Source organism: Oenanthe melanoleuca, chromosome 4, assembly GCF_029582105.1.
Source record: "Oenanthe melanoleuca isolate GR-GAL-2019-014 chromosome 4, OMel1.0, whole genome shotgun sequence".
In the NCBI taxonomy this organism is placed as follows: domain Eukaryota; kingdom Metazoa; phylum Chordata; class Aves; order Passeriformes; family Muscicapidae; genus Oenanthe; species Oenanthe melanoleuca.
Window position 1 is genome coordinate 46,148,088 of NC_079337.1, and position 11,735 is coordinate 46,159,822.

Sequence of the window (11,735 nt, forward strand, 5' to 3'; positions counted from 1 at the left end):
TGCCCCTGGCAAAGTATTTCTCAATTTTTCTAAACCTTGCTAGACAAGCTCACAGAATTACAGAATATACTGAGTTGGAAGGGACCTGCAAGGATGTGTCTTAAATGAGTGATCTATATGGGGATCAAACCCACATTAAAAACGTGGCATTATTAGCATCATGCTCTAACAAAATGAGCTAAACTCAGTCTTGCAAAACAAATAAAAATTATAATTATACTCATGTATGACTCCAGATTTCTTTCTTTTTTCTTTTTAAATACAGACTTCCTTTATTTGCTTCCCCTGTTGAACCCTTCAGTCGTGTTTTTCCTCAGTTATGCTCCTGCCCAGTTAATATATTTATCCTGGTCTTCTATTATGGTAAAGCATCAGTGAAGCCCACAGTATGTGCATACACATATATTCAGAATGATGTTGCATGCTCACTGCCCTACTCATTTCCCCACTCCATTCCGAAGCACCACCCTTTCAGACTATTATCACTTTACACACATCAAGATCTATTGCCCCATACCTGTTTGATTATAGCTTAGCTAAGGCTATGGAATTACATGACTGCTTTTAAAGCAAAAAGAGAATCTCAGAATTGTTGGGGTTGGAAGGGAGATCATCTGCTCCAACCCCCCTGCTGAGGCAAGGGTCACCTGGAGCAGGTGACACAGGAATGTGTCCAGGTGGGTTTTTCATGTCGAGACAGGGGAAAGTTCGTGACCTCCCTGGGCAGTCTGTTCCAGTGCTCTGCCACTCTCAAGGCAAAGAAGCTCTTCTTGTCAAGGTGGAACTTTTTGTTTTAGTAGATGGCCATTATTCCTTGTCGGGTCACTGGGCAGCACCAAAAAGGGTCTGGCACCATCCTCTGACACCCACCTCTGAGATATTTATTTGCACTGATGGGACTCCCTCCCAGTCTCTTTCCTAGGCCGAGCAGGCCCAGCTCCTGCAGTCTCTCCAGAGAGATGCTCCACACCCTTCACCATCTTTGTGGCCTCCACTGGACCCTCCCCAGTAGCTCTTTGCCTTTCTTGTCCCCAGGAGCCCAGAATTACACCCAGCACTCCCGAAAAGCCTCACCAGGGCTGAGCAGAGGGCCAGCATCGCCCCTATGGATCTGCTGGCCACACTGTTCCCAATGCAGCCCAGTAATTTATAACACCAGGATACCGCCGGCTTTCCGGGCCACAGGGCGCTGCCGGGTTATGGCCAGCCTGCGATTCACCGAGACGCTGGTGCTTCGCCTCGCTAGTTTTTTCCACGCCCGGCTCTGCATGGCGTAAGCACTGAGGTTGCAGGAGAACCTGTTTCCATCACATCCCCAAGCGCCCCGCAGCAGAGGCGCTCCGTGAGGACCCGGAAACGGGGCGGGAGCGGAGCGCGCTTCCCGTCCGCGCCCGGCGCTTCCGGGTCGCGCAGGGGTTCCGCTGCAGGCGGCGGGCGGGAGCTAAGGGCGGGCGGCGGTTCCCGTCCTCCTCCTCCTGCTGCTGCTGCTCTCCTTCCTCTTCCTCCTCCTCGCCGTGGTGCCGCCGCTGGGGCTGTGCGGGTGAGCGGGGCCGGGCGGGGCAGGGCGCGCCGCGCCGCCGGCGGGCGGGGAAGGGGAGGCCGCGGGCCCGGGGCTCCTGTGCCGGCGGCGCTCCGGCTGCAAGGTCTCTTCCTCTGCCGGTGTACGTTTGTCACCCCCTGCTCCACCAAACAAAACCGAAAAATGTGCCCTTAGCCGAAAATTGGCGGTGGTTCTGCTGCCGTCCGTGGGTCCCCGCTCTTGGAGAGCATCCGCGTATTCCCAGCGTAAAAGTGCTGGGATTTGTGACAGCGCCCGAAAGCCGCGGATCTGTTCCCGCTGGCTTGCTTCTCCTCTCGGGGATGTGTTCACTCTCTCGGGTACGTGTGGGATAGCGTGGCCTCGGCAAAGGCGAGTTTGACTTGTCACGGCTCAGCTGTCCCGGGAGATGGAGCGGCACGGGCAGCACACGGTGATGATCACTTTCCTCCTTCTTTAGGGGGTCAAACGTGGTACCCTGTTAAGTACTTTAATTCATATTTGTTTTGAAGCCAGCCGCTCATTTTGGGTCAGATAAAAGTAGTGTGGTCTGTCGTACAGGAGGTCCCAGGCTTCTGGCAAGTGTCTTGTGTTCTGGCTGATGCTGAGCACACCCAGACCTGGGAAAAGAAGAGGAACACATCCCAAACTGGTGAAAGAGCCTCAGTCTTTCTGGAGTAATTACCAGACTCTGCTAAACAGAAATTAATGGAAAAATGAGTTTTACTTAAATGCAAGAGATGCTTGTGTACTTCTAGCAACCAAGCTTGTTTTCTTGTATTATCTTAAAAGTTGATACAATTGCACACAAAGCCTTTTAAATTTCTGTTTATGTGGCAAAGAAAAAACGTGATATCATATTTTTTCCTGTGAATTGTAAACATTTAGAATATCTCTAATGCTTTAACTTTTTTTTTTTTGCAGATTAATTAACTTACTGAAGCATTGTTAAGGAGCTAGAATGGGAGTGAAAGGAGCTTGAATTATTTAGTCCCAATTAGGTATTTTGATTATAGAAACAGGGGATTACTCTGGGTCTTTTATTTTGAAGTTGTAGACATTCAACTGGTCCTAAGAAACAGGAACTAATCTTGGTATTTGAGTATTTCCCCTTTTCTGATGGTAACACTTGACAGAAATATTAAAGTTCAAAATGACTTGTTCTCATCTTGTTTTAGCTTTTTCCTATTAATTGCTTTAAAATAATCTGTGGATTTTAATAAATATTTTTACTGCAATCTTATCATTTGGATTCTGTAGCCTTTCTCTTGATTGTCCAGCTTGAACTAGCACTGCAAGAGCATGGCATGCTAATGCAAGTCATTGGTATAAAAGATGATTTTTTTATCTCCCCTGTAATCTAAGATAATGCAAACTACTCGCATGGTGCTTATTTTTAAAACTTCAACATTTTCTCCAGGTTTTAAGTTTGTTTTATCATACAAGTTCCTCACTGCCATAATGAGGCTAGTGATTCTTGAAGATTATGATCAGGCTAGTGAATGGGCTGCCAAATACATCTGTAATCGTATTATCCAGTTCAAGCCAAGTCAAGGAAGATACTTCACACTTGGTCTACCAACAGGCAAGTTTTATTCAAAGTCTTTGTAAATAACTAAGCCTAGAACACTGCTAGAAGATACAGTATTTAAAAGAACATAAGCATTATTTTTGGTAATATTATTTTTTTTAAAATATGGATTTTATTTCTGTGAAAAGTTGTGATAGTTTGAGAAACGGATAAATACTAAATGGGAATCAGCAGATTGCTTGTATGTTGAAAAGCACTGTAGCAAACTTTGACTGTGAAGACATTTAAATACACTGAAAATGTTGTGCAGATACACAGAACAGTAGAAAACCTTTATTTTACAGGGAGTACACCTTTGGGATGCTACAAAAAGCTGATAGAGTATCACAAAAATGGAGATCTCTCTTTCAAATATGTAAAGACTTTCAACATGGATGAATATGTAGGTAAGATGAGCTATTATTTGAGAGCATACTATACTATTTTGGGGTTTTTTTCTTCGTATGAAAACTATTAAATACTTTGTCAAAGAACCAGGTTAGTCTAGTACGTTTGTACTCCTGTATTAGACTGGTGTCCAATCATTTTTTGCTATTCCTTTATCTACAAAAATGCAAAAATAAACACTGGGCTGAATTCAGTGTTTCACGGTACCCCTATGTAAATTACATTGTCATATAATTGTAATATTGGGACTGCATTTCTGTTGAAGGCTTTACACTCTGGGATAAGATGTGTGTGGAGGGAATGTAAACCAGTTACCTTGTACATGCCAACAGGAAACCTTTCTTCTCAATGTAATTTGAGATCTTGCTTTATTTGACTCGGGTTTGCCTTGCATGCCGTGCATCAGTTACATACAGACTAGAATTAAAGCTGTTTGGTTAAATCTTGTCATATGGTAATTTCACTCTAAATGATTTCAGGGCTTCCCAGAAATCATCCAGAGAGCTATCACTCCTATATGTGGAATAACTTCTTTAAGCATATTGACATAGATCCGAATAATGCTCATATCCTTGATGGGAATGCACCAGACTTACAGGCGGAGTGTGATGCATTTGAAAAGAAAATTGAAGAAGCAGGGGGGATTGATCTGTTTGTTGGAGGTATGAGGAAATGCTCTATGGTTAGTTACAATTCCAGCATGCACACCAATTCTTTAATCACTGTTTCCATAACTTGACTAAAACCCAGATTTTTCAATTACTGTGTAAGAAAGTTCTGTAACTAACAAAGAATCAGTATAAATTCCAAAACAGATTGGTTGGTGTCCAAGTTTCTAATGACTTAAGTAAGTTTTTATTTGAAAATGGGGAACCAAAAGGAAAGTATGAGCCCTTTTTTATTTATTTACAATGTTTGAGGATATGTGTTGACTCTGAGGTCTGGAATGATTTATTTTTTTTAACTTTGAAAAGGCATTGGTCCAGATGGCCACATTGCATTCAATGAACCCGGATCAAGTTTGTCTTCAAGAACAAGATTAAAGACTTTAGCAATGGACACCATTTTGGCAAATGCTAAATACTTTGATGGAGACTTATCTAAAGTACCAACTATGGCGCTAACAGTTGGTGTGGGTACAGTGATGGATGCTAGAGAAGTAAGAACTCATTTAGTTCTAGTTGCATGTGTGTTTTCAAGATTAGTTGGTATTGATACTGGGATTGAAAGTAAAGAGACCTTTGTTTTGCAGGTGATGATTCTTATAACAGGTGCACACAAGGCTTTTGCACTGTACAAAGCAATTGAAGAAGGAGTCAATCATATGTGGACAGTTTCTGCTTTCCAGCAACACCCTCGCACTATCTTTGTGTGTGATGAAGATGCTACTTTAGAACTAAGAGTTAAAACTGTGAAGTACTTTAAAGGTGAGCACTGAACCAGGGGTCACGTGTTTACACAAAACTGACAGCTTTGAAATAATATTGATTTAAATCTGAGCCTTCCAACACTTTGCACTCACTAATGTATAATGTTATATAGTCAAAATATTAAATATTAACTTATTTCTTGTGTTTGGAAAATTGCCAGGAGGCATAACTTGTGCTACCTACATTCCAGAAAAATTTACTTGGGAAGAGTTATTTCCTTTGCTTCCAGTTTAAAACAATAATTTAGTAATCTTTAACTTCAAACAGCAGCAATCTGGTGTTCCAGAATACAGGTCTTAAGTATAGTGGAAAGTTTAGTTTAAAGGAAACTTAATACATTTATTAATCCTGATACATTTCCATGCTGCTTTTGCCATGTGCTGTAATGTGATGTCTAGTAAACTGTGATACTGACTTTGAAGCAACCTGAGGACATTTTTCATGTGCAATTAGCAAAACAATTTATACTGCCTTTGAAAACATAGCACCCTTTTACTGTGTGTGGTTTTCGTATTTGTAGTTGGTGTATTGGGGCAAACTTAAAGTAAGTCAGGATATTTGATAGTAATTGAGACTTCCTAGACTGAATTCTGTTCCCTGAGACAGAAGAAGCTGAGAAAAGTAATTTTCTCCTGACTGTATTAGTACAGCACCTGCAATTGTGTGACTCAGTTGTCTTTCTCACTAGCATGGGTACCTGTAATAGCTGAGGTATCAGAGATAAATATTGTAATTTATTAAATTCTTTCTTAGAGCATTATATCACCAGTGCTCATATATATTAGATTGCAGTTCAGACATTTCTGTGATTTCAATCCTGATATCTCTTGTGGCCAGCTTGTTAATTTTGGATTTTTCATTATGCTGTTCTCTGCTATGTATTTGTGGGGTAGGAGGGAGGGTTAGTCTTTTCCTGTATCACACTGCTAGATAGTACTTACTATTATTTTCAAAGATAAACTTCTCTAACTGCTTGGATAAGTTTTAAACATTATCCTGTATTTTATATAAGCAGAGGCTTTGCTTGGGAAATACACACTTAATGTAGAATCACTATGTATAAATGACACTGAACATTGCTTTAAAAAATATTAAGGGCTACAGTTTATGAATGTGTGCTATTGTGTCACTATTTAATTACCCTGAAATACACAGCAATAGAACTTTTAAAAAAAATGGTTTACTCTAAACTTAATTTTACCTATTTTCAAATCAGTGAGGTTTTTTTCCCCCTTATAAGATGGAGGAGAAATCAGTGTGGGTCAAGTTTGGAATTATTTCTGAATCTTGATCTTCAGGTTAGACTTCTTAGGGAAGCTAGGTAGTTCTTAATACTGCTATTTATGGTTGTGATTTATGGAGATTTTTCACCACTTAAAACTTGCAATTTGAAACTGCAATTTTTTTTGTTTTATAATCAAGTACCACACTGGCTGGTAAAAAGATTAACCTATTCCATTTTTTCTAACTTTCTGAAAACCTATAATAGGCTAAAATTATGAAGTGTGCTTATGGCCTTACTGTAAAAGGGAAATAACTTTCTTGAAGAGTGAAACAGAAAATCAGTTTTGAATTTCCTAATTTGCAGATAAGTTAGTTCAGGATAATTTCCATACTTACCGTGCTCCTCTTAGAACTGTGTGCAGAAATCTGTTTATTCAAAGCATACTTGAAAATACAGTGGGACTTTCTTTTGAAATGATTGTTTTGGCATCTACCAAGTCTGGTGCATTCCTTAAAAAATATCTTGTGTTTCTCACTGTTTTTCCTGTAACACTTTCACTAACAGGATTTAAATGTTCTTCATTAAGTATGACAGAAGCAATGCTTTGTAACCATTTTTCATGCATCTAGGAAGTAGGTAATTATTTCCTTTTCATTTCCCCTTTTTAGAAGAGGAAAATATTGGTAGAAAGTGAAATGTTTTAAAGCTCAAAACATGTTTCTAGTTTGCATAGTGTATGCAGCTGTTACTCTTTCTGGACAAATGACTTCTATGTCAAAATGTATATTTAGATTTTTGTCACTGTTAAGCTGAAAAAATATTTGACTTGATCTAACATCTGTATTTTATATTAAATAATCACATAGTGATTAGTAATAGATGCTGCATAAGATGCCTTTTTTATGATCACCTAGAGTAATGACCTTAGATTGTATAATTCACTCAAATTTCATGTTGCTGCAGTGACAATGTTGCCACCAGCTGCACCATGTAGCAAAGGTATTTGAATATTCTTTGTCATAGATTTTTGCTAAAATATGCAGTACTGTGAAATTTCTTTCATGGTTTTTAAGAAAACTATTTTTAGTGTTGCATATTTTTATTTTAGAAACGAAATCTTTTAGTTCAGTACTAAAATGGACTTTTATTTTTTGTATTGTGAACACTGATCATTACTGTTATTAATCCTCAAGGTGAAATGAGGTTAAAAACCTGCCAGTGATCCAGTGTCATACATACCTAGATGTAGGTAGCATTTTACTAAGTTATAGAAAAGTTAAGAAGGAAGCATCTTTTTATTAATTGCATTTCAGCATTTCCTAGAATTAAAGTAGTTGGAGAAAAAAAAAATAACCCCCTAACCATAGTTATGGAGGACTTGCGAATGAGTAGAAAAAGCCCAGCTAGAACAGAAAACAGTTCAACTGCTGAAATTCAGCCTGCACTAGGAGTCTGGATAATTTGATTTGATTTTGCCTGCCTAGGACCACAAGTGCATGATTATTATTACAAAGACAGTATTACCACAATGCTAGAACATTGCAAAAGAACTGAAGCTGTAGAAGCCTCATGAAGTGTGTATCTGATGTTTATGGCAAATTGTGGTGTGAGTGAATTATGTTGCTGTTATACAGTTTTTAATACACACACAAAAGATGTATTCAGTTCATTTGGAAGTATTCCAGATGTGCTTTTGGGTGTGTTAAAGAACTGTCTGGTCCCTGCTCAGCTGATACTGAGTATGTCATTAGTATGCAAGTGATACAGGAATATACCTGCTGTCTCTGACTCTGAACTACTTTAAATAGCCATTGTTGTTCCCTTCAATGAACTATTTAAAATGTGTACTTTGAAGCAAATTCCAAATAAAAATGTGGATAGAAGGACATGTTAACAAAGTATAACTAACGTTAACAAAGTATAACTAATGTAAAGCTGGCATTGTTGCTTTCCCCCCAAGGTTTAATGCATGTGCACAATAAGCTTGTGGACCCACTGTACAGTATGAAAGAAAACTGAAAAGAAGACTGAAGAGGAGCTCCATGTGGGTCAGCAGCAACAGTTTTAGGTAGCAGATGAGTTCACTGCTATGCAATATGCTGAAAACTGTTTAAAATGGGAAATCCTAGGTACTGTATTTTTAAAAAGGTCCAATATCCGTATATGCACATTCCATCTGTTTGCTGTGTTGTGCATTTTGTTTTAACATTTGGAGCTCTGCTGTTGGCTGGTACATCACTAAATGGAACAGAACAAACTTGGGAGAGACTGCATGTTATGTAGGGAGGGGAAAAGCAGAGCACTTTAGCACAGCAATGTATTGCATCTGCCTCATGGTAGAGATGATGACACTTCATTTCCCAGAATTCTTTATTTTTGGCTTGGTTAGTATAATTACATTTTGCATTTGTGTCTCTAGGCAGAATGGTTTTGGCCTTTGTTAATACTATGGACTTGTAATAGTTGTACAATTTTTACTATGAAATGTTCTGTTTACATATATCTAATGTACACTGAGCTTTTGCACTTGGTTGCCTTAAATTTGTCTTAAACAGTTTTTGGGCATCTCAAGTCCTGCTGTATATTTCAGGCAAATGAAGATACAAAAACAGTGCCTAAAAATGCACCAAATTCTTCGAAGTTAAAACTTGCTCCATGGATAAAAATATTAAACTTCTACAATAGCACTTTTTCTTCTCATGTACTTCAGATTACTTTAGGATTTTTGTATTTTTGGTAATCAAGCTTTATACATAAGGAAAAAAATCTCAGTGTTCCTTCCTGGAGGTATCTGGTCAATTATATAACTGATGTCACAGTTAAATGCCTGAAAAGAGAATTTACAGGGCTATAATGTTTGCAAATAATCATTTAAAGCCAACGGTTAATCACTTTTTCTTTGTATCATTATGAACATTGAGCTGTTACAAGGAATGTTATTTCCTACTTTAAATATAAGTAAAACTTAAATATAAATCTCTTAATTTCAAAATTGTTTCATTTGTAATATAAATTGTCATGAGTAAATTATTCAGAATTTCAGAGAGTGATTAGGCACCAAAGGAGAAATAAGAATTTGCTGATGAAGTAAATTTTTTGGGAAAGCCCTTGTATAAAATACTCCCTGCAAAAAGTGCAACTAAGTGTAACTTCAGCAATTTTACTTTTCACCTAAATGACAGGAATGTAGTCTTTATTACAAAATCACATTATACCCCCAGGGATGTGGCAGAGTCTAATCTAGGCTCACCTTTCTCATAAATGATTTTTTTATACACAGGGTCTTTTCTAATCTGGACTGTTCTCTCATTTGTGACATTACAAAAGCATGGAAGAATCTGTCTATAGCAGTGTATAAGCCAGGCCTAGTGTTTTCATTCTCAACAGTACATTGAACATCCATACACTTAAAACAGCTTTAAGGCTCAGTTTATGCACATGTATTTTTGAAGCCCAATGCAACATTGTGGGGAAAAAAGTTGAAAAGACTGCCTTTCAGAAGAATGTTGTTACAGGTAATGTATGATTCAAAATGCAGTGTTAGGTTTGCCATTAGCCTTTATAGCTAAGCAAGTTTATAAACAATTCTATAACAAAAAGCGTGAAACTAAAATTAGTAATGACTTTAGGTCACATCCTTCACGTGGCAAAATGTAGAATTCTATTGAAAGAATATTCATGTTCTTTATTCAAGCACATTTTTCAGTCATGTGCATCATTTGGCAACCTTACCCACTAAAGCCCTTTGTGTTCTCAGGACATATGCGATCACAGAATTATTATCTTTTCCCCTTTTTAACTGCTCAACCTGTGAAACACACATCACTTTAAATACTGGTACAGCAAAACCTGTCTGTCCTTGAGTGGGTCTGGGACCGTTTCTGCCTCTTTAAGAACTTGAATGCCTCTTGTTTTTTGGTTGTTCTCCAGCTTGTTTCTCTTGTTACGCTATTTTTTTTTTTTAATTATGAGCTCTATAGGATTTTAAGAAGTTTCAGTAAATTACTTTTAAGTAAGTTTTTTTGAAGTACTACCACACTGTTTCCATTATTTAATTCCTTAAGAAACTTTCAGTCATTTCAAAATACCATTTCTTCAGGAGAGTACTTTCCAAACTTGTTAACTACTAATAGCAACCCTTTCTGTTGCATAAAATTTAACATGTTACTCTGCAGTAATGGCAAAGCAAGTATTTTCAAGTTCAGTAGGTCTTAAGAATAAATTCTAACTTAGCCTAGCACATAAAGGTTCCATTTTATTCTTTTTCTCATTTTAAGGTATTTTCAAAGGAAAAGGGGAAAAGGAAAAGTAACTACTTAGAATCAGGTACTTTGTGTCAAAAACTAATACTTCATGTACCGTACAAGTACTAGCCAGTTCATTTACAGTTCTTGCTGTCAAAACTGATGTATGTACAAGTCCTCTCAGAATTAAGTCTACAATTTATATTTTTTTTCTGCCTCAGTTGACTATAGTAAGGTTAAAGCAGATTGTCAAGGCAGCTTTAGACATCTATTTAATTCATTTAAGTAGGTAACATACACTTGATGTGTCACTCAGCAAGGATATGACTTACTGTTTGGATAATCTCTAGCTTACCTTTAGCTTCTGCTTTATTCCTTAGTACAGAACCAGTGCTTTCTTACAGGTCTAGTTCAAGGAGTGGGGGAGGACCCCATTTTAGCTCCTTTGCTCCTAGCATTTATCCCTGCATCTGTAGTTCTTTAAATGCTAGCTTTTACAGGGCAGGAGTAATAAATATGTTGGAGAGCTTTATCCACAGCATCCTTGCCTCAGGGTGAGTAGTAGCAGCTTAGGTACCTTTATTAGATGTACAGATACCTTGTTGACATCCAGATCTTTTGTTTTTCAGTGCACCTGAAACAGCTTCAAATTAAAAAAAAAAAAAAACAATAACAAAAAAAACCACTAAACAACCGCAACCAAACAGAAAAAAGCTCCAACAAACCATTAAAATATCAGAATCCCCCCTCCCCTTTTTCTGTGCTCTGAAACTAATACAGGTTAAAAGGGAACATGTCCTGAACATATCATGTTCAATTCCATCCCTCCAAAGATTTTCTCAATTCCTCCTTGTATGCAGGCTGAAATAAAACAATGATTATGATTAAAGTGTAGGTTCAAACCTAAATTTAAGGGCAGACTTCCCTGGTGATTGAGTACTTTAGTAGGTATGACTAGCAATTTGTTCTCTAAAATATATTTAATAACAAGAAATTAATATCTGTGAAGAGTGAAAGTAGTCCCTGAAGATAAAAAAAAATTTTAAAAATGCAGCTTAAAAGCTTTTGGAGGTGGGTAAGCAGTTGCAAATACAGTATACAGCAGGGTCATTAACTTATGTGTATAATTGCTTTGTGTACACTTTGAAAAGTTACACGCACTACACTGCAACATCTAACTGAGGACACACTGACAAACTTTAGTATGTAAACAGTATAAGTAAAACTACACCAAGACATGCTGTAACCAAAACTTCATGTTAAATAAATTTTTAAGGCCTGAATTGGTCTTACTAGTGGAACAGTTACAGATCCTGTGTTT

At 37.8% G+C, this 11,735-nt stretch overlaps 1 protein-coding gene across 9 annotated transcripts; it reads left to right on the plus strand.

The window, feature by feature from the left end:
- Positions 1 to 1,385: 1,385 nt before the first annotated feature.
- On the plus strand, positions 1,386 to 11,109 carry GNPDA2 (glucosamine-6-phosphate deaminase 2). Of its 9 annotated transcripts, XM_056489345.1 has the most exons (8): positions 1,404 to 1,540; positions 2,462 to 2,538; positions 2,958 to 3,122; positions 3,413 to 3,514; positions 3,995 to 4,177; positions 4,490 to 4,674; positions 4,768 to 4,942; positions 8,131 to 11,109. In XM_056489345.1, the coding sequence occupies exons 3-8, from the start codon at positions 2,999 to 3,001 to the stop codon at positions 8,187 to 8,189; spliced, it is 828 nt and encodes a 275-aa protein (XP_056345320.1). In that variant the 5' UTR covers positions 1,404 to 1,540; positions 2,462 to 2,538; positions 2,958 to 2,998; the 3' UTR covers positions 8,190 to 11,109. The 9 variants fall into 9 exon arrangements, with proteins under 9 accessions (XP_056345319.1, XP_056345320.1, XP_056345316.1 ...); XM_056489344.1 differs by lacking the exon at positions 2,462 to 2,538 and having other exon boundaries at positions 1,386 to 1,540; XM_056489341.1 differs by having other exon boundaries at positions 1,414 to 1,540; positions 2,958 to 3,126; positions 3,417 to 3,514; positions 4,490 to 4,942.
- Positions 11,110 to 11,735: the final 626 nt, after the last annotated feature.